Source organism: Opisthocomus hoazin, chromosome 25, assembly GCF_030867145.1.
Source record: "Opisthocomus hoazin isolate bOpiHoa1 chromosome 25, bOpiHoa1.hap1, whole genome shotgun sequence".
In the NCBI taxonomy this organism is placed as follows: Eukaryota; Metazoa; Chordata; class Aves; order Opisthocomiformes; family Opisthocomidae; genus Opisthocomus; species Opisthocomus hoazin.
In genome coordinates, this window is record NC_134438.1 from 5,018,402 (window position 1) to 5,037,969 (window position 19,568).

At 44.9% G+C, this 19,568-nt stretch overlaps 1 protein-coding gene across 1 annotated transcript in view; it reads right to left on the minus strand.

Moving 5' to 3' along the window:
• Nucleotides 1–4,859: 4,859 nt before the first annotated feature.
• Nucleotides 4,860–19,568, minus strand: part of PKP1 (plakophilin 1) — a 42,960-nt gene continuing 28,251 nt past the window's right edge. The window contains exons 5-13 of the mRNA XM_009942937.2: nt 19,250–19,457; nt 18,326–18,503; nt 16,099–16,213; nt 14,740–14,895; nt 14,460–14,636; nt 11,889–12,042; nt 11,193–11,379; nt 6,238–6,322; nt 4,860–4,931 (exon numbers count right to left, since the gene is read on the minus strand). Of these exons, the coding sequence (XP_009941239.1) occupies nt 4,860–4,931; nt 6,238–6,322; nt 11,193–11,379; nt 11,889–12,042; nt 14,460–14,636; nt 14,740–14,895; nt 16,099–16,213; nt 18,326–18,503; nt 19,250–19,457 (1,332 nt within the window). The remainder of the gene's footprint in view (nt 4,932–6,237; nt 6,323–11,192; nt 11,380–11,888; nt 12,043–14,459; nt 14,637–14,739; nt 14,896–16,098; nt 16,214–18,325; nt 18,504–19,249; nt 19,458–19,568) is intronic.

Here is a 19,568-nt window from a genome sequence, read left to right on the forward strand (position 1 = left end):
AAGCCAGGTTCAGAAGAAACTGAGGTGTGGGGGTTTTCGCCACAACAAGCTGTAGATCCACATGCAGCTATTGATAACTAAATTTTTAATGGATTGAAGTGGTGACTGGGAAAGCTCATGGGAAAGAAATGGACTGAGGCTTGCCAAGGATGTAACGGTGGAGGAAATGTGATTTACAGCTTTATTCCTCATGTTGGCATAAGGCAGAGCAGTCCAGACTGGTGACTTTTGCAGGGTAACAGGCTTTCACAAAACTTTCAAACAGGCACCTTACTCTTTCCTAATACTGTGGCAAGACAACCAAAATAAAACCATCTAAAACAGGAAGCCTGAAGAAATTCCAGCAATTTTTATTGATTTCAGCTTTTCCAATGAAGCAAATACATACAGTACAGCCAAAACAAAACTCTGATACATTATTCTCACATACCTATATCTTACAGAATACACTGTATAGCTATGGACTGGTAGGCTAAGTTGGTCTCAAATTGGTGTGTGGTCAGAGAGGAATAAAACTGCCTACTGCCTTCTACTCGTCCATGAGGCTTCTGAAATGCTGGGGTAGGTTGGATTGTACATACACAAGACAAACAAAGCATTTATGAGAAAATAGACCAAAAAAAGCTCTGCTAAGCCCAGGACAAACAAGTATGTTATTTATTTACATGGTTGCATGTCTTGCGCACAAATCAGGCCCCAACTGCTCTTGTTTCTGCTGCCAGCAGAGCTAACAGTGCTGCTAGCTATGGTCCTTCCCTCCTCGGTAATTCTCCATCACTACGACGCACGGCGTGCTAGGTGCTGTAGACCTACTCTTGTCCCTGTCATTGGGGGTATGCCCTACCCTGGATCTTAAAGAAGCAAGAAACAAGAAAACAGCTCATCAAAGAGTATGTCACAGTTAAAAACATGCCTTTAATAAAAAATGTCTCCCTAGAACGAAAAATTCTGCATTGGAGGTGAGAACAGCATCCATTTACTGTGGTGGAAACCTCACTGAGCTCCCAAAACTGCTGGTTATGAGCAACATATTACTCCAGTAAGTCTGATTTTCTTTTCTCTTCTTACCATCGTGCTTCAGTGTCACTTCATCGACTTAGGCAGAGTCTGTAGTCGAGGTTTTACAAACAGAGAGACTGAGAGGAAAACAGAGTTGAGTATTGGAGAATTTCCTGGGGAAGAAATAGCTGCAAAACAGCCCTGGGATGGCAGAGCAGTTACAATTCACACAGCCCACTGCTCTCTCAACTTAGCTATATTTTGAGGTATGAAAGCAGTAACATACAGCATCACAAAAAAAAATCAGACTGGAAGGAACCTCTCCCGTCTGCCCAGCTCAAAGCAGGGATAATGTCAAAGCCAGATGAGATTGTTCAGGGCTCTGCCCAGTCATGTTTTGAAGATCTATGAGGATGGAGACAGATTTTATTTTTATCATTTTATTAGCTTTGGAAAAACAACTTTGCTGTACTTCATAGAATTAATGTGAATGACGTATCTGTCTCCTTGAATCTAATACTTACTAACGAAATCTCCAGTACTTGTAAATTTAATTGTGAGATGACGATCGTGTAGCTACAGCTCTTGGTGCCTTATATAGAGATTCAGTAAACTGCATTACCAGTGAAAGCAGCAGCAGTGTTTTAAAATAAAGCCTAAATAACAGCCAATTAGAATGAATTTCCTCAATATTCCACCATTACATTTTGTAGTTGGGTTTCCCCAATTAATCTTACAGAGAAAAACATTAGCTCCCAGGACTTCTGTCAAACATGTAATTACAGGAACAAACCCGAATGCAAAATTGCACGCAACATACTTTTGCACCAAAACCTTAACAATCCTGCCTGTGGATACTGTAGCTGTTGTGGACATCCATAGTCTCGGGTCCTGCTGAAAACACTTTGAACCGTGCGTTGGAGAATATACGTCCAGCTAGGGAACAGCTGGCAGGGATGGCAAGGGCATGCCCGCGGGCTGGGGCTCCTTTGCTGCTGTTTAAATGCTCCTGAAACTGTCCTACCGGATTCTCCTGGTTCTGGCTCGCCACTTCAAAGGTGCTTTTTTTCTCTCTCATTTGGCTGGGAGCTCTGCACCGAAAGCTCTTGACTGAACGTGGGTGAAGGCAAACAAACAGTTGCTGTTCATTAAAGTGCACAAGACTAAGCCACCCTTTGTAGTCCAAGAGGAAAACCAGCCGGAAAATGGTCTTCCTCTGTGGACACGTCCTCCCTGTGGTCTGAACAAGGGACGAATGAGTGCCACTGCTTTAGAGCTGTGTCAGAGCAAATCTGAACTTCATGGACGGTTCCTTAGCAGGCACAAATCACCCCATTTCTGTGAAGTGAATGGGGACCTGCTGATTTCCATCAATTTAAGGGTCTGACACTTGCAAAAAATGAGACTGTTTTTCCCTTTCCAGGCTCATAATCCATCCTTCCCAAGCACCTCCTGCACTCCTGATGTTTCCAAAATGGCGTCCTATGCCCCTGCACTGTTTGAAGAAGCAACAATGGGGAGGGGGGTGGACAGCCAGAAAATGTCTCCTCAGCTGGTCCTTTCCCTACAGATCTGAGCTGCTTCACCTCTGGTGATGGGTAGAGGATATTCTTCTTCTGGAGATAGGAAGATCAGTCTCCTTCATCAGATGGTTACTGTTCTAAGAAGTGGGTTGACCTAAAATGAGCTCAGCAGTCCCCTATCACAGCCTTAGTATCACAAGGTGATCATACAATTAAAGATACCGAGAAATAAAATATTTCCAAGCCTGACTTCACACAAGTGCTTACATTCCTTTGCATATTAATACTATTTCTTTACATTGATCAATAAAAACAAAATGTGATTAAAAAGGCCACATCCCTCTCTTTTTTCAGTCCCATGTGGCAGTCAGTGATCCCAGGGGAAAAAACACTTTGCCTGTCTCCAGCTCAGCTTCTCAAATGCCACGTTTGTGCAGGTACAGTCACAAGATGGAGTTGTTCTGGCACTCAGAGTGGTTTGGGACCCAGTAATATTCATGCTCTGCAGATGTGTTGTAGTTGTCCCCTCACGTACAGCTTCAGAGAAGGGTTACTGAGACCCGGGAGAGAATTTGCAGACATCAGTTTGCTTCTTGAGATAAAGAGTTCATGTAACAGGAAAGAAAATACTAATAACTATAAGAGCTCATTGGAGAACAATTCCTAAGCAGAAAAGAAGCCCGTTAGGAATAACCAGCCTTTGTAAAGAAGAGTATTGTTGTGTGTATCTGTTTATAACGGCCATATGCAGCGGGGGGACTCAACCGAAAATTGGCAATTTTTATACTCTTGGGTGAAAATAGGTTGTGACGTGTTTTTAGCGTGGCAGTATTTGGTGTGTGGAATCAGACAAAACTCTGCAAGGGGTTAAACTGCACAATTCACACCGACTTTCGGTGGCAGACAGGAGGCTAAGCCTGTAGGAAGATCCTACTCGCTGTGTGTGCATATGTATGCTGCCTGCATGCACACATACACAGCGACACACACAGAGTTCCACAGACACACTCTTTGCAAAAACAAAAAAAAAAAATATTGACATCAAGAAAGTATAACCTCAATAAAAGTCCCTTCTCCCCCCTAAAAAGATGAAAATACTTAAAAATATCAGTATCATCCACATGAAATCCATATGGTTAGTTTGCTTTACAGTTGAGTTAAACTCGGAAACACTCTACGTCTTTAACATCCTAAGTAACTGTGAAAGAGTTGTCTTCCTGGACAGGAACCAATTCCAGATTCTGAAATGGAGAAAAACAAAAACAAACCGAAAACCCAGATAATTGAAGCATTCAAGAAATCTTTTCATTACATTCAAAACCAACTTTTAATCTTTTTTCTTGGCCTGTACCAAATTTCTCTACTGCCCATAGCTTTTTCCCCCAGACTTCCACTCTCCTCTGAGTCTCAGTGGAAACATCCCAACAGAGAAAGAACTGAAATCTGTGCCCAGGCAGAGAAATGGGGGTTTGCACCATTTTCTTTTACATCAGGACTGTGCCTAATTTGATGGCAAAGAGCACGTTGGGGAAAGGAGCCAATAATTCATTCTGGATAATCTCGGTCCCGATCATAGAGACATCTGATATTTGAAATGTGCAAAACTGTTTAGAGCTTTTCCTTCAGTGGGAATAATGAAACAAAAGGGCCTTACAGGTTCAATCCTCATTTTACACTGAATAAAAAATCATAACAATGCCCTGAAAATTCTGCCCACGATTTCTCTAACGTGGTTTCTCTATGGAGATTTTTCAGATGCCAGCACCTAGTTCCAGATTTTGACTTGAGGCTTACAGGCAGATTGTTGAGTGCTCAAAGTATCCCTAAGAGTAATGGTTAATACCATAGCATGTGCTGGAATTAATTGCATGTTACTGACGCTATCTGGATAACACTATTCAAAATTCAGGAATGAAAATCATCTCAGGCAGATTCCTGTGAAAAGCCCCACCTGACAGGATCTGGAAAAATGCAGTTCATCAGTTATTGCTTGGCAAAGTAAGACAGACACGTGAGGCACAGGCAAGTAGAGCAGCTTTGTCTGTGCCGTGGCACCTGTGCTGAGCACGTCTGAAATGCACAGCTATGTACGGCAGGCAACATCTGCTCCTAACCCAGGCACCGCACCACTTCAACTTCTCATTGAAAGAAATGCTTTGCAGTTCGGGCTGAGAAGACTTGTGATGAAAATCTCCCAAACCCATTTTAGGGGGGGAGATTAAAAACAATAAAAAGCTCATGGGGCTCATGCATGGTTCTTTTGCCCCCACCACCCCCCCTTCCCCATGTACGAGGGCCCCGTTCTCACCTGCAGCCTGAACGTACGTGGAGAGGCTCCTAAAATCTGGAGGAGAGGGTCCTGAAGGTCGTTCCAGCTAAAGAGCCCATCATGTTCTTATCAAATCCTTGCTGAAAAAGATGTATATTAAGTTCAGTGAGCACAAACCGGTTTCAAAACTCATCACTATCAACTACTGTGAGAGAGAGCCTCCTGCGCCACGTCAAATGTTGTCCTCCACTTAAAAAGTGTGCTTCATTCTCAAACAGCCTCCTCTGTCCTCCCTCTGTGTGCCTTTGATACGTGAACCATCACCGTTACTGATGGATTTCATCTTCCTTGCATTGCTTTCCAGCTGCCAAGAGCTGGACTTCTCCAGCTTTACCAAAGGAAACCTCTACTTAATCAATCACTGCATATTATTTCACCTTATTCCTCATCCTGGAACAACAGCAAAGCTATAGGCATGATGCATATACCCATGCAGACTCCCATCCTTCTTGTCTGATGTATACCTATGCAATGAACATCTGTGTGAACGCAGGAGTGACTCAGTCACATCAAAACGAGTTGGTACAGGCTCCTGAGCAGAGCCTGGTGCAAAGCTACAGAAGGTCCTACGGAGAAAGTCCCTAACAGTTAATATGAGAATGATATTTGGGTACTCTGGTACTCTCTACCTTCCTGCCCCCAGGGTACTCCTCTTTGTGGATGTTACTCCTCTTTAATTTGGCCCTTTACTCTCTGCAGGTGCTGCTGCTGTTGAGTTGGAAAAACCCAGCTTGTTCAAAGTAAGCCACTGGAGCTGGAAGATGGCTCCATGCCCTGTCTGGCTCTGCACTTTCACAGTTTCTGTTGCAGGCAGCAAAACAAATCATAAATACTCCTCTTCTTGGTTTAAAAGATTACCCAGACTGCAGGGGTGGTGTAACCACAGGGTAGGGTTATGGACACAGAAGAAAATGGGGGGAAAGAGAAAAGGAGCCTTGCAAGGGATCTGTTGCAACATGCCAATCCTATACGATGGACTGCAACAAAGAGAAACTCCCAAGCTAGCACAGAACTTGCTGGTCGGTTCCCAGCACAAAGCAGTGCCCTACAGACACGACAGCATTGGCTCCACGAGCATTAGGGAAGAGCCCGCCTAAGCGGGCATCACCCCCAGGGTGCAAGCTGTCCGACACAGACACACTGCCATCCGCTTAGCCCCTAACGCCTGTCCCCACAGCTGCGGCTGCGACTCTCTGCCTCTTGCTCGGACCTTCAGCACGTGTCCATGTGCTGAAAGCATCGTGGTCCTCCCAGCACCCCGGGTTCCTCCCAGCTGCTGCCGGTACTCGCTGCTGAATCACAGCCTTTGCAAACTTGCCGACTTCGGCGAGTGAGTCAAGACCAGGGTTGTTCTTGTCAGCCGAAAAGCAGAAGCGTTTTCCTTACCTGCTTGAGCACACTCTGGAGCTCCCTGTTTGACCAAAGATCTGTCAGGAGGAGGCGAGCAGCTTCAGCCGCTTTTGGACAGGAGCTGGGAAGATGAAAGCAACCTCGGTGAATTCTGGTAGGCCACAGAGCAGCAGCCCACATGCATTACCAAGAGCCTTCAAATAAGCTCCTGTCCAGCTGGGAGGCTGGCTAGACTCGATGGAGGACTGTCAATAAAACTGTCCTTGCTCACTCAGCGATGTTACCTGACAACAACCTCTGGGACCAGCACAGGACAAATGAAAAAGAGAGGAGTGTTTGAGTGGAAAAACAGGCATTAAACTGAGCTGAAGGAGTGTTTCTGGAGTGTAAAATTTGGGATTAGAGGGAAAGAGAAGGGAAATGGTTCCAACCCCTCCCTGGAGTCTGTAGGGATGGTGTGGGCGAATCACTTGGGAGGGCAGCAGAGGAACGGGCTCTGTGCTGCCTGGTGAGGACGGAGGAGACGGGAGCATTCGTAATAACATCTGCAACCGTAAGTCCTTACTCAGCACAAGTTAATAGATACTTGCTCATGTAACAGCTCTGAAACCATGAGTCACAACAGTACCTTCTATAATTTTGGAACATTTCATATGACAACCTAGATATAAACCTCCTTGCTGCTTCTTATCGCTGCCCCTGATCTGCTGGACCTTGTCCTGCCTATGGGAGACTCCTAAGCTAGGTTCAGTGTGACCACCCCTGCCTGTCACAGCCAGAGTGATGGAGAGGTATGAGACCAGATTCCGGACCTTCCCTGTATGACACAGCTTCACCCAGCATTGTGTCTTCAAAACAGTCCTCATCAGACCATGAGAAATGGGATTGATGGTGGTCATCAGGAACAACCTGGGACCTGCAAGAACCATACTCTGAGTGTGGAAGGACAGCAGTGTAACCATACTCAGCAAATTTTGGGGCACTTCTCTAACATACACAGAAGTTGTTACCACAGAAATAAGCAAGTTTAATTTGGTCGTGAACGCCAAAGGGACTGTGCAGATCACTCCTGTTGGTATTGCATGGAGGACAAGGGGAACTGAGGGTAATCGGAAATTCTTGAGCAATGTTTTGGGACAGGAGAACTAGGTTTCATTGCAAAATCACTTCTCTGGTTATAATCATCCTATGCCATGCCATCAGAATGACTGTGTTTAAAAAAAGATTTGTGGCTGAAAAGCCATTAAAAAAACAATAGAGCTATCTATGATTAGATACCTGTAACCACGTCAGTATGTGTCTTTGACACTCTTTTTCAGGAATATCTTGTTTCATGTTGCTTCTCTCTTTCTAAGCTAGAGTAATTATCTTTTTTTATATACAAATTGTCACTAATGACGCCAAATGTGTACTTTTTGTCGTTGTGACTTCAGAGAACACCTCAAAAGAATTTTTCATTTCAAACCAAGATTACCGGCATCTGGTATCTGAGCCATTTCCAAATTGAGACAAAAGAATTGGTCTACTCTCCATTTGAGGGATTGATACCGTCTCTGTTTCATACAGCATCTGCTGCTACTATTTAGGTACAAAAAGACTGAGCATGAACTGGTGAAGCTGTGACCACAATTTCAGTATGTAAAGTCACATACACTAAACAAAAGTGCTGGGAATAGCGTGTGACTACAGCAGTGCAGAAGGTGGAGCAGAATATCAAGGACAGCTGATTTGCGGGGAAACTTTCTTAAAAACAAGATATCTGAAAATAAAAGTTGGTTTTAAGGACAGTCTGTTTTCTACAAACAGAATTATTTAAAAAAACTTTGTGGAAAGAGAGAAAGAAAGGTGTCTACTTGTGGCAGTGGCAGCAGCCATACAAAAAACTATTGACTTTACAAAACAGGAAAAGAACCTCATCAGAAGGAGATGGTGAGGCCAGGGGGAACTGCGAGGACAGCACAAAAGACGAGGCTTTTGTACGTGTGTTTAAAATAGTGAGGGGAGATAATGCTTCCTCATCGGACAAAAATATCAAAAACCTTATGCATGTCACAGGAGATGCCAAGGAATTCCTGGAAGAAGGACTTTGTCAGACTGTTATAAGTTTATAAAATTCATATCAAGGTGTAATCTTTGGAAGAAACGGACAGCTGGAAATCTGTGGATGAGAAGAACTCTCTTCCACAGAAAAGAATCAAGGAAAGACCTAAGTTTCTTGAAAGATTAATTTTGGAAAAATATTACCCTAGAATTAATCGCAAAATCAAATTGTATAATATAAAAGGTGTGAGAACTGAATGAACAAAGAGAAACTGAAATAAATCAGTGATAAAGGGATTTTGAGATGCAAATCTGATGCTTTAAAGTGACCGAAAGAGATTTTGGAGAAAAGCTTTTAGTGCAGTCAGCAGAATTATTGAGAAAAATTATAATTTTATGAGTGAAATAATGTCACTTGAAAATGAGCAGAGGAATATTTTTCAGATAGTTGGAGCAGAAAGATGTAAAGGACATCAGACTTCACTGTAATTCACTGACAGTAGGTTGATTTTCAGAAACACGAACAAATAAAGAAGATAATATTCGATGTTTTGGCAACTTGGAGTAAAAATACGAAGAGTGAACGAACACCATCATCATGATGAAGCCCGTGTCATAGATGAGGATATATGCAGGCGATGGAGACAATTACTTCACTGGGATGCTTCAGGAAGGAGAAGAAACCACAGCTATCAGATAAACTGCTGAACCATTGATGCCTTTCATTCCGAATACAGCCACAAGAAACATCCAGAAAAAGAAACTGCAGCTTTGAGGAGTGCTGGTTGACATTTCAGAAGAACGTGGGAAAGGAAAAGATCCATAACTTACTTGTCTGTAACCTGGAAGCTATTTCTAAGTTATGAATACAAAATTGTTTGAGCATATTAAACCAATGATTTACAGCTTCACATGCAACGAGAAACTAGTTTAAAAATAAGGATAAGGACGCGTTTGTTTGGTGGCAAAAGAAGCATGTGCCAGGAAAGCACTACACAGACACATCGACGAAACCACCACCGATGCTGGAGGTGAGGGAGGTGTGTCCACAGGGAAACTGAGGCAGATTAACAGACAAAACTCTGCCGACTTCTAACAAGGTGCAACGTGGCATGGTGTTCTCCATGGCGATTTGGTCCCATTGAGACCTCCTCTGTTCTCTGTTTCTGCTGGCTGTGGTGCTGCAAAGGAGAAGGTTCACAGTGTAGGACTCATTACACTCTACATCAGTGTGGGGAGCATGGGGACTGCATCCAACCTATGCAACAGCCCCCAGTAGAGGTGTTTGATCTAGTGGGTGAGGCTCTTTCTGATGTAGGACTGAAAAAATTCCACCCTAAAATTTGTTGTTCATCTTCACAGGCTATATGGGGAAGTTGGAAAAGTTAGCCAACTTGTGAACTAGCAGGTGTCCAAGTCGCTAGAGAGGACATCTCTTTTATATCTGCTTTATGGGAACAGTCTGAAATGATATGACTTGAACAAGGAAGATTAGTCCTGGGTGTAAATTGTCATTTTTTTCCTAAGAATTGAACAGCGTAAAAATCTTTGGGGACAGAAATGAATAATGGAGGAAAAAGAACAATTCAAGGTTTGGACACTGTAAGAACTGGGGAGTTTCTCAGACAGGAGGAACACACTGAAGACCTCTCCGGCGTTCAGTAAAGCCTCGAAGTTTAGTGAGTCATTGCAAACAAAGCTCATCACACAAAACAGTCAAGACAATTAAGCTATGCACAACCCCAATGTGCAACAATGTGCTGAAGTAGTTAATTAGCTGACGACCAGTCTGAGAGATCTAAAGTGGGACTTCAGGTGGAAGTTAATACCATTCAGAACAATGAAGACTTAGCAGAGAGCTGGATTTCATGTCAATTGGGCTTGCTGTAGAGTGGAAGCATACAAAAGTAGCAAACTGGCTGATGTTTGTTGGCTGAGGTCCAAACTAAACAAGGAGGCCAGTTCTAACGACTGAGAGTCTCTCTGCTGCCGTGAAACAAGTGGTAGATTGTAAGTGGTTTATCCAAGGATGACGGAGAAGGCAAGTGAACATCTTTTCACCTCAAAAAACAATAAGTTACTTGTATAAGGTATTTTAAAACAAAGACAGATGGTAGGAGAGATCAAAGTCTAGGAAGGAGAATACATGGTTAAAGACCATGGAAGTTTGACACCAGTTCGGCCAGAAATGAACATATAGTCTGGCAAGGAGTGACAAGATTTTGCACAGGACTGTAGGGAGTACGGATAACAAGCAAGACAGAATTCCCAGCACCAAAACTCAAACCACGTCTTAGAAGAAAAAGTGTTAAAATATGTTGGGATTGGTCAGTGGTTGTAAAATACATGTGAATAGACATGGGGAGGTACTTATAGGAAAAAAAAAATGTATATATATATATACACGCTTCATCAAAGCTGTGTCTTTGCCATTTGAGGTGGATATTCCAACAGTAAGACGAACAAATCTGAGCATTAAAGCTAAGCAAAATCCCACTGTACCAGTGTTGCTTCAATCTCAGACCTGACCTTCGTGATAAGGTTTGCAGGAAGCTGTGGGTGGGAAGACCAGGTGCTAGGGACTCAGGCTGCGTACTGACATCCCCTGTTTTGAGGATCTGAATTTTTGACAAGGTTTAAGATGCTGATTCTTCAGTTATTTTTAGAATTTCTTAAAATTCAGCCAGCAAATTTCCTAGGACCCCTTTACAAATCCCCTCATGGATAGCTCATGCCTGTTTCCAAGAAACCAGTGCTGAGGATTTGCGTCCACCAATATGCGTGAATTTTTTTGGCGGTCTCAGTTTACAAGCATGGGGAAAGCATAATGCTTTATTACAGCTCTGAAGGATATTGGGAAGGCTCTGGGGTTAAATCTGGCTTTGCACAGAGTACATAGGCTCAAAAATGTCTGTGCATGACCCTCTCCATGCCTTCTGCCCCAAACTCACCCACTTCGGCACAGGCTTACTACATTATTTAGCATGTTGCTTGTCAAGTAAGACTTTCCCAGGTGTGGGTTGGACATGATGAGGTTCCTCAGAGTGTAACAGGCTGACGTCATGATCTCGCCATAGCTGTTGGTATTTGCAGACTGGAATGACAGGAGACGTGACACATCTGGGAGCACCTGGTGAGCTGAAGAGGTGGAATGTTCCAATCAACATTTAAATAAAACCGAGCACAAGTGAATGATACTATTTGTGTTAGCACTATTCAGTATGAGAACACGGTGTTATCTCTGGAAGGACACACTAATAATGTTGGCCAGTAGTGGCATAATAGTCATGACTTGATTTTCAGAGACAGAGTGCTGCAGGCCTCTGGAAGGGCACTGATATTGGTCATGGGTAGTCAAGTCCAAATCATTTCCCAAAACACCATCATCCTTATGACCCTGCAGATTTGTCGTTATCTGTAAAGCATACCACATGCTTGTAAAGTCTTTGAGATAGCACACATTTTGTTAATTAAGCCTGCAGATATCAGCTGTAATTGTACTTTTGGCCAGAAGATATGAGTCTGCTTTGCCCAGTTTCGAAGCTTGGTTAAGTCCTGTTATGGGGTTTACAAAGCGAGGTGGGCAGATGTTAGAAAGGTAGAAACTAGATATTGTTCTGGAATCCAGTGTAGCGGAAATTGCTTACCCATGGTTTTGTGGAGAACAGGATGCCGGGACATGTTGCTCAGCAAAGAAGCCCCAGACCGGACAACATCAGAGCTGTTGGACTGGAGGAGCCGTGCTATGCGAGGCAAACCTTTTTCCTTCAAACCAATCATTTGGCTCATTGCATTGGACATCTAGAAGACAGAAAAGAGATGTCTCATGACTTCTAATGCCAGGAGGACACAACTTGAATGATGTACAGGGCCAGACAAACATGACTACACTATTAAATAAGCATCTGTGTAATACCTTCTTCTGCTACCATATTCCCACTTACTTTGTCATTTACCCCTCTTCTCCACAGGCATTTCCAAAGTCAGCCTCTCATCCTCTGTGATACGGCTGGGACTTCTGTCCTCCTTCTGGAGCCTGAGGGGGGACAGTTGCTCACCCAACTGATATTCCCGTAAGCTGGAGAAGTTTTACCTTCACGTCCAGGTTGCCCTGTTCCTTGCACAATGCCCTTGCAGCTCCCTGACATGCCACAAGTAATAGGCTGCTTTGGAATAGCAATAGCTAATGATACATTCAAAACACAAGCTGAAGACAAACATACTCATCTTGGGTCCTAATCTCATGTTTGCTTATGTAATTTCAGAAGATCTCAGGAGGTAGCCAGTGCAGATGAGCACATACATATCCTTAATAAATTGCCCTCTTATTGACAGTGTGTAAACTGAACTTCTCAGCTACTGCCCCACCAGACAGGCTGCTGGAGATTGTTGCACCACCATCGACACATGTCCATCAGCAGTGACATGGGGATGGAGGGAATGGCCTGGAAGGCAACCCTCTTCCAATGGGCTGAGACCCAATTTCCCTCCCATGTTCCAGGAGGCACACGTGCCCTGTTACAGATCCACACCAGCAGGACTGGGATGTGTAAAGCTGAGCCTCAGAAGAGATTCAGAGTTCTCCTCTATAAGCTGAAGGGTTCTAGTAAGCTTTGTAAGCTTGCCCTCAGTTTCTCTTCCCTTCAAGTGACAGCAAACCCAGCAATCCATCCCAACTCTGGCTCTGGAAAATGACCCTTGAAAGGAGAAGCCACTTCTGTACACGCAGGCAAATTCCAACCATTCCCTTCCAGAAGGCTGAAGTAAGTTGCTTCAACACTGTACAAGCTGGTTTTTGTTTGTTTGTTTCCTTCCCCCCTGCCCAAAAGACATTCTTGTGTAATGATCTTGATTGCTGAAAGCCTCTTCACTTCCATGAAGAACATAGCCCCAGCCCCATTTCTCTGATCAGCTCTACCCATACTGCAACAACCTCTCTCAACTTGTTAGTGCTCCTGCTTAGTTAAACTGTAAAAAAAAACAGTTTCCCCAAGTATTTCACATTGAAAGACTTGCAAGAAAAGCTCTAAGGAGATCAGAACTGGCAGGTTAATGCTGTCCTAGCAGTGAAGACTCCAGTCGTGAGTCACGCCATGTTTCTGGGTGGAACGCTTTGCACACGTGACACGCCTCTCCTGCGTATGAAATAATTATCGCTTTATCTCCCTAGCCATCTTATTTAAATTGGAATTGATGAAGTTGGGCACAAACAGACAAGTCAAGGTTTGTCCACGTGAATGCAGCCTGTGAGGACATGCCCACAGTAGCGATATCGGGCACAGCAGAGATGCCATCGTGACGTGACTCTTGCCGTGCCCTAGCTCCTGCAATACCCACGGCGTCACGCAGACTGTGTCACCTCTACGCTGCCATACCTATGGGTTAGGACATCTATCAGAGCTATTTTACAAGCAGCTCTGATGTGAGGACAAGCCGCAATTCACAGCACAACCCACACTGTTATTAGAGCCACCTCCCACTTAAAAAACACACACAGGCGCTGGTGCACACACATCTCTTCTCTCTGCTTTAATGACAACTGTCCACACGTGCACATCTGTGCTCTACCTCACTGGTGTCCTGGAGCGAGAGCACCAAGAACAGTAGATGCTGGTGGTACGACCAACCTAGAGGAGCCCCGGGAAAGGCTCTGGGGAGACCTTATTTCAGCTTTTCAGTATTTAAAGGGGGCTTAGAAGAAAGATGGGGACAAACATTTTAGCAAGACCTGTTGTGATAGGACAAGGGGTAATGGTTTTAAACTAAAAGAGGGTAGATTTAGACTGGATGTAAGGAAGAAATCTTTTATGATGAGAGTGGTGAAACACTGGCACAGGTTGCCCAGAGCGGTGGGAGATGCCCCATCTCTGGAAACACTCAAGGTCAGTTCAGACGGGGCTGTGAGTAACCTGCTCCAGGTGAAAATGTCCCTGCTCATTACAGGAGGGGTTGAACTAGATGATCTTCAAAGATCCCTTCCAAAATAAATGATTCTATGATTCTATGAAAGTGTATGAATCTCAGCTAAACCCTTGGGATGCTGATTATAGCCCCCTATGACACCCTATTTTTGGCATTAATAAATACCTCAGCTGGAGCATCCACTGTGGAGAGACTTGCAATAGTGCCCTGAGGTTTAAGGAGAACATTTTACATTCTGATTATTGTAAGGTGCTGACACTTTTGACCACATGCGTGCAGAGGGGAGAGGAGCTTACCAGCCCTCGGCTTGCAGTGAGGTTCTGCAGAGCTCCAGCACAAGCTTCCAAGGTGGCATCCTTCTTGCTCTGATCCATCAGGGACAGGTAGGTGCGGATGGCATCAGAGTGGTAGAGCCAGCTGGGTCCTTTGGGTTTAAAATCCTCCTCAGGAAGGGGAATACCATACTCGTCATTCTACAAAGAGATGAGAAACTGGAAGCTCAGATCCTGCTCCTTGCTTTCAGCCCCTGCCTGTGGCTGAACATCACTTTTGCAAGCCCGTTACGGCACATCTTACCTCCACTTTACCACTCCTGCTGTTGAAGCATCCTGTGAGAGTTTTGTCCATATAAACACTCCGGGCCATGTGGTTGAGCTGGGTGTATTTGTTGGGAACTTCAGCGTCCAGGCGGTAGGAGAGGTTGTGCAGGATGCAGATGCAATTCTCCACAGACTGAAATCACCACCAGAATAAAAATGCAAGCATCGCGTTAGAAAAATACGGAGAAACACCTGCTGTAGCTACAAAGAGGACATACACCATGCCATAACTGGCTTTTTTTAGCAGTTATGCTATACAAGCTCCTGATCCTGCTTAAGGTAGCAATGGATGGGAAGGAAGAAGAAGGTAGAATAGATGTGAACCAAGGCCACATAGCCCAAATGCTGTATTGTGGATCTCAGTGAGCTGACCAACTCAGTGAAGCTTAGTAGGTCCCACTGCCACAGACAAGTTGATAAAAAGGAAAGGAGAGCATGAGTGCAGAGGGTGGTTCTATCGAACTGCCCACCATGAAATGCCAAATCTTGAAAGTCTTCCTCTTGCCTTAGTCAACTTCCAACGACTTTGTCCAAGAGGTCATTTTTCACCAAGAACAGACTTTAAAGCCTCCTTTACCTGGATGTCAGAGTGCCCAATACAAAGAGCAAGGGAGAATTTTCACTAGATACCTGTAACCCACACCAAAACATCCTGTTACGTTTCCAAAGAGCTGTAGTCAATATGCACTGCTGAAACTGGTCTTCTTGCAAAAGCCATCCCCAAAAGAGGATTTGTTCAGTCCTGAGCTCATTTGAAATAATTTCGGTACTTTGTTGGGCATTGAAGACTTTAGGGTGTCTGGCTAGAAACACAGGTGTAGAACCCCTGAAAATGTGGCTATAAACATTATTTTGTCCAAGGTAAGTGCCGTTCACACATAGCAATCAGAGTCACAGTTAGAGGACTAGCAGAAAGATGCCAGCTCCTGGCTTCTTGCTGAATGTGATGCTAGTCTGGGGCTTATATATTGGAGTCCTGTTGGATGAAGAGATGTGGCGGTGGGAAGAGCAGGAGATGGAGGTTAAGGCACTGGAAGGATCCCAAGGTGGAAGCAGAAGGGAGGAAAGCATACTGGGGGCTCAAAGGCCAAAATATTTTGCTGTGTCTCTGTGTTTGGTAAAGGGAAATGGTAAAACCCACCTCTACTTCAGACCCAGAGCACAGAGAACTTGCAATGCTACAACAGATCACACTGGCATGTGGAAGGACAAGGCAGCCCCAAAGAGTCCAGTCCCCTCATGTTTGTTCAGAAGGGATTTTGCAGTACTCCCGAAGTTGCAATTACTAACTGTGGGGCTGAGCTCTAGCAAACAGCTCAGAGTGAGCATCTGGTACCTTATCATCGGGTCGGTTAGAAGCCACACAGTTCTGGGCGTAAGTCATGACTGAATCGATCAAGCCAGGGTAGTTCCTCATGGTCTGGCGCCCCATGTCTGCAGAACTCAAATTTCTGAAGAAAGCCGCCGGAGAGCATGTCAGAAGAGAAGGAAGAGAGGATTAGTTGGGTTCACTTGCTAGTCTCTATGGGCTCTGTTCTGGCTATGGCTGTAACTGAATTTAAGGATATTTCTGTAGATTCAGCAAGGCTGGTGCACTGGTCTCATTTTGGAGGCCTTCTGTAGGACTGCATGGGTGCATAGCTCTTGTTGCTCTTTAGGATTGATTTAATCTAGGAGAATGTCCTGTTAAGGAGCTCTGAAATGAAGACATCCTGCTAGTGAGAGTGACTAGCAGTGATATTTTGCCTTAGAGGCTATGCATGGGACATTACACAGACTCATCGCCTCCTTGGAGGTGTTTCCAAAGAGAAGACGGACTAAAGACTATCTGGATTGCTGTGAAAATCAGGAAGGTGCATATGGTTGTAAGCATGGAGCTACACAGGGTCAACAGCAACTTTTGTGTAGGAAACAGGGACAGAGATGCTGAAGAGCAGCAACCACTCTGACCGGAGGGATTGACCGGTTTGTAACGTTGTAATGTATTCCTGAGCTGTTGCTGCCAGGACAGGGGAGTTTTTCCAGTAACAGGAAATGTTTTTTGTTGTTTTGTCGGGGTTTTTTCTTCCCTGTTTTATTGCCTTGTAGCTTGCAAATGAAAAACAAAGAGAGGTTGGCAGTCATTGTGAGATATTCACTCCAGGCGTTCCAGAACTGGATTTGATGTTCACTGTGATTTGCAGCCTCCTCATTAACATGAATTCATCTGCAATCCAGAAATGCTTGAGCAGCAATGGCTCAAGCCCAGGGCAAACCCAAGGCTGTTCTCATCTCTGTGTTATGGTGTGGCAGGGCAGTGAGTCAGAGCAATCCCGGCGCACTCCTCGGAGCAGGGGCTCCGGACCCAACCACTCTGCTTTCCTTACTCAGCTTGCTCCCCAGCCCTGCTTACCACAGCCTTTTGAGCTCCCTCACTGACCCGCGCCTGGCAGTCTTCACTAGGGTGTAGGAGATTACTGCCACAGACTGTGATAAGTCTCAGGAGACAGAGCCTGCCTGGAGTTAAACTCCATGGAAAGCTTCTTCTACAAGCTATCATCATACTCTTTCCCTCATTTTAATGGGCTGTTGTGTGGTGTGGTGGGTTGAGATGGTCTTAAAAGTGGAGCACCTCATATGCAATATACACCACACATTCTAACATGCAACTGCACGGGGAAGGTGCCTTCCAAGACAGTGAAGGGAGCAGCACTCGCTATCTTTCAGACACAGTTCCCAGCCACAGAAGACGATAGTATCAAGTCTCAAAAGGCCCCTACCGTATTCACTCATTTTGTTTCATAAGCAGATACAGCTCCTACTAGCTGCATGTCTGGTAAGGGTGCGGTCCGTGCTGCGCTCCCTCGGGGAGAGCTTCAGTTGATGAAAGTACCTAATTATACCGGGTATTTTTTTTCCCCACTTGCTCCCAGTGAGACAACGAGCTCGCATCCAAGTGGAGGAGGGTGGTAGGAGAAACAGCAAGTCAGGGCGAAGATCCTCTACAAAAGGGCTCTGGCTTTCCCCTGAAAAAAATAAACCACTCTAGGCTCAGTCTGCACCTCCTGTTTTGTAGCTGACCTGCCTGGTGAATTGAGCCAGGAAAAGTCCAGGGCAATGGGACTGTTCCATACTAAACCAGTTATTAAAATCAGTGGGAAAATGCTTGTTTTCCCCAAAAGAGAATTCTGTCTTTTTGTCACCTAAACCCCAAACCAGCTTGTCTTCTAGCAACCAAAAGTTTCTCTGGAAGCTTCAAAAATCTAAGGGCAAAAAGTGTGAAGTTTGCTGGTCTAAGCTGAGCACTGTCAGGGTTCGGTATTGCAGATCTCCTGTGACAAAGCAGCTTACATTTTTTGAGCAGCGACTTAGCAAGAACAAACTTCAAAAGAAAAGCTACTAGGAAAAATATTTTGCATGCAATTTTTTCGCACTTTCTCTTAGATAGGAAAATGTTCTCAAGGAGAATTTTTTATTAATATAATTGCAATGAGTGTGTCTTTAGCTAATTGTAGGAGGGTTTAGACAGCTTCAGCTTTTGTCAACAGACACAAGCCACAGTAAGTCCTTGCTTGATGACTCACCTCAAACACCCTGTAGCGTTGAAGAATACTTCTGGGTCAATAATTTCTCTTGTCCTCTTGCAGCTGCCATCAGACCAACCAGAGAAAGGTATGATAACACAGTCTGACAAGACAGGCAGGGCCTCCTGTATCAATTCTTCTTTTAATTCATCGGTGGAGGAGAGGTTCCAGAGCAGTCCTAGGAAGGAAGTGAGAGACAAGCTCAAGCAGAGGGTCATCATGCATTAGAAACTTTCTTTAGGTGAGGATGAATTTCAGTAACAAAGCCCTTCTTCACTCTATCCCTCTTTGAACTAAGGGTGCAGAGGCTGCCCTAAACCCCAGTCTTTGTCCACCCCTATAGGATACAGGCAGGATGGACACCAGCAGCATGGTATCTTGTGGCGGTGGGCATCTAAGCACCCTCACTCCTCCCAGAATCAGTGTTTATTCCCATCAGGTTGCAGGGGGAAGGCATCTCTCCAGGGATCTCATAAAGGCTTGCACACAAGACCCCAGTCACAGCTGAGGGTGACCTGCACCAACAAACTCATGTCAATCCTTCAAGAAAAGGTGAGACACCAGTGAGATAACCTGTCCAACCATATTGGGATTGACAGCACCCTTGGCCTTCCCTGAGAATACGGGGGCCAAGGTGCAGGGATGCATGGGAATGGCAGGGTGACCCCAGCTGTGGCAGGAAACCTGGGGCAGATGCTTCCCCACTGGGCACTTACAATGTGAGGAACACTTATGGGACATCGAAGGTTCAGGACCTCCTCTGCCTTCTGTTTTAGGTTGCCATGTGGTGCAACAGGAGCATAAAACATCCTCTTTGTGGTATGGCAGCACCATGGCTACCTGGCCTTTGCAGGCTGGAGCAACACGGACCACAGGCAGGGAGGATCACGGTCCTTGCTGAGGGATGAGCAGTCTGCTGTGTACCTGTCAGTTGTTTCTGAATTTCAGTGTTCCCTGTCCTCCGCAGAAGGCCCACACACTCCCTTATCCCATTCTGCCGCCGGGTTTCTATCTTGTTGGTCGGATTCTTGAAGACCAAATTTCGGAGGGCTCCAGCTGCTGCCCGCTGTACGTTCTGGTTTGTGCTGCGAAGCAGCTCGACAAGCTTGGCAATTCCCCCCAGCCGATAGACCTGTACCAAGAAAAACATGCTGCCATCAGCACAGTGTGCAGAGCATCACTGGGATAGGCACAACTAGAACTGTCATGGCAATGCAAGGAATCAACATGGCACATACTCATG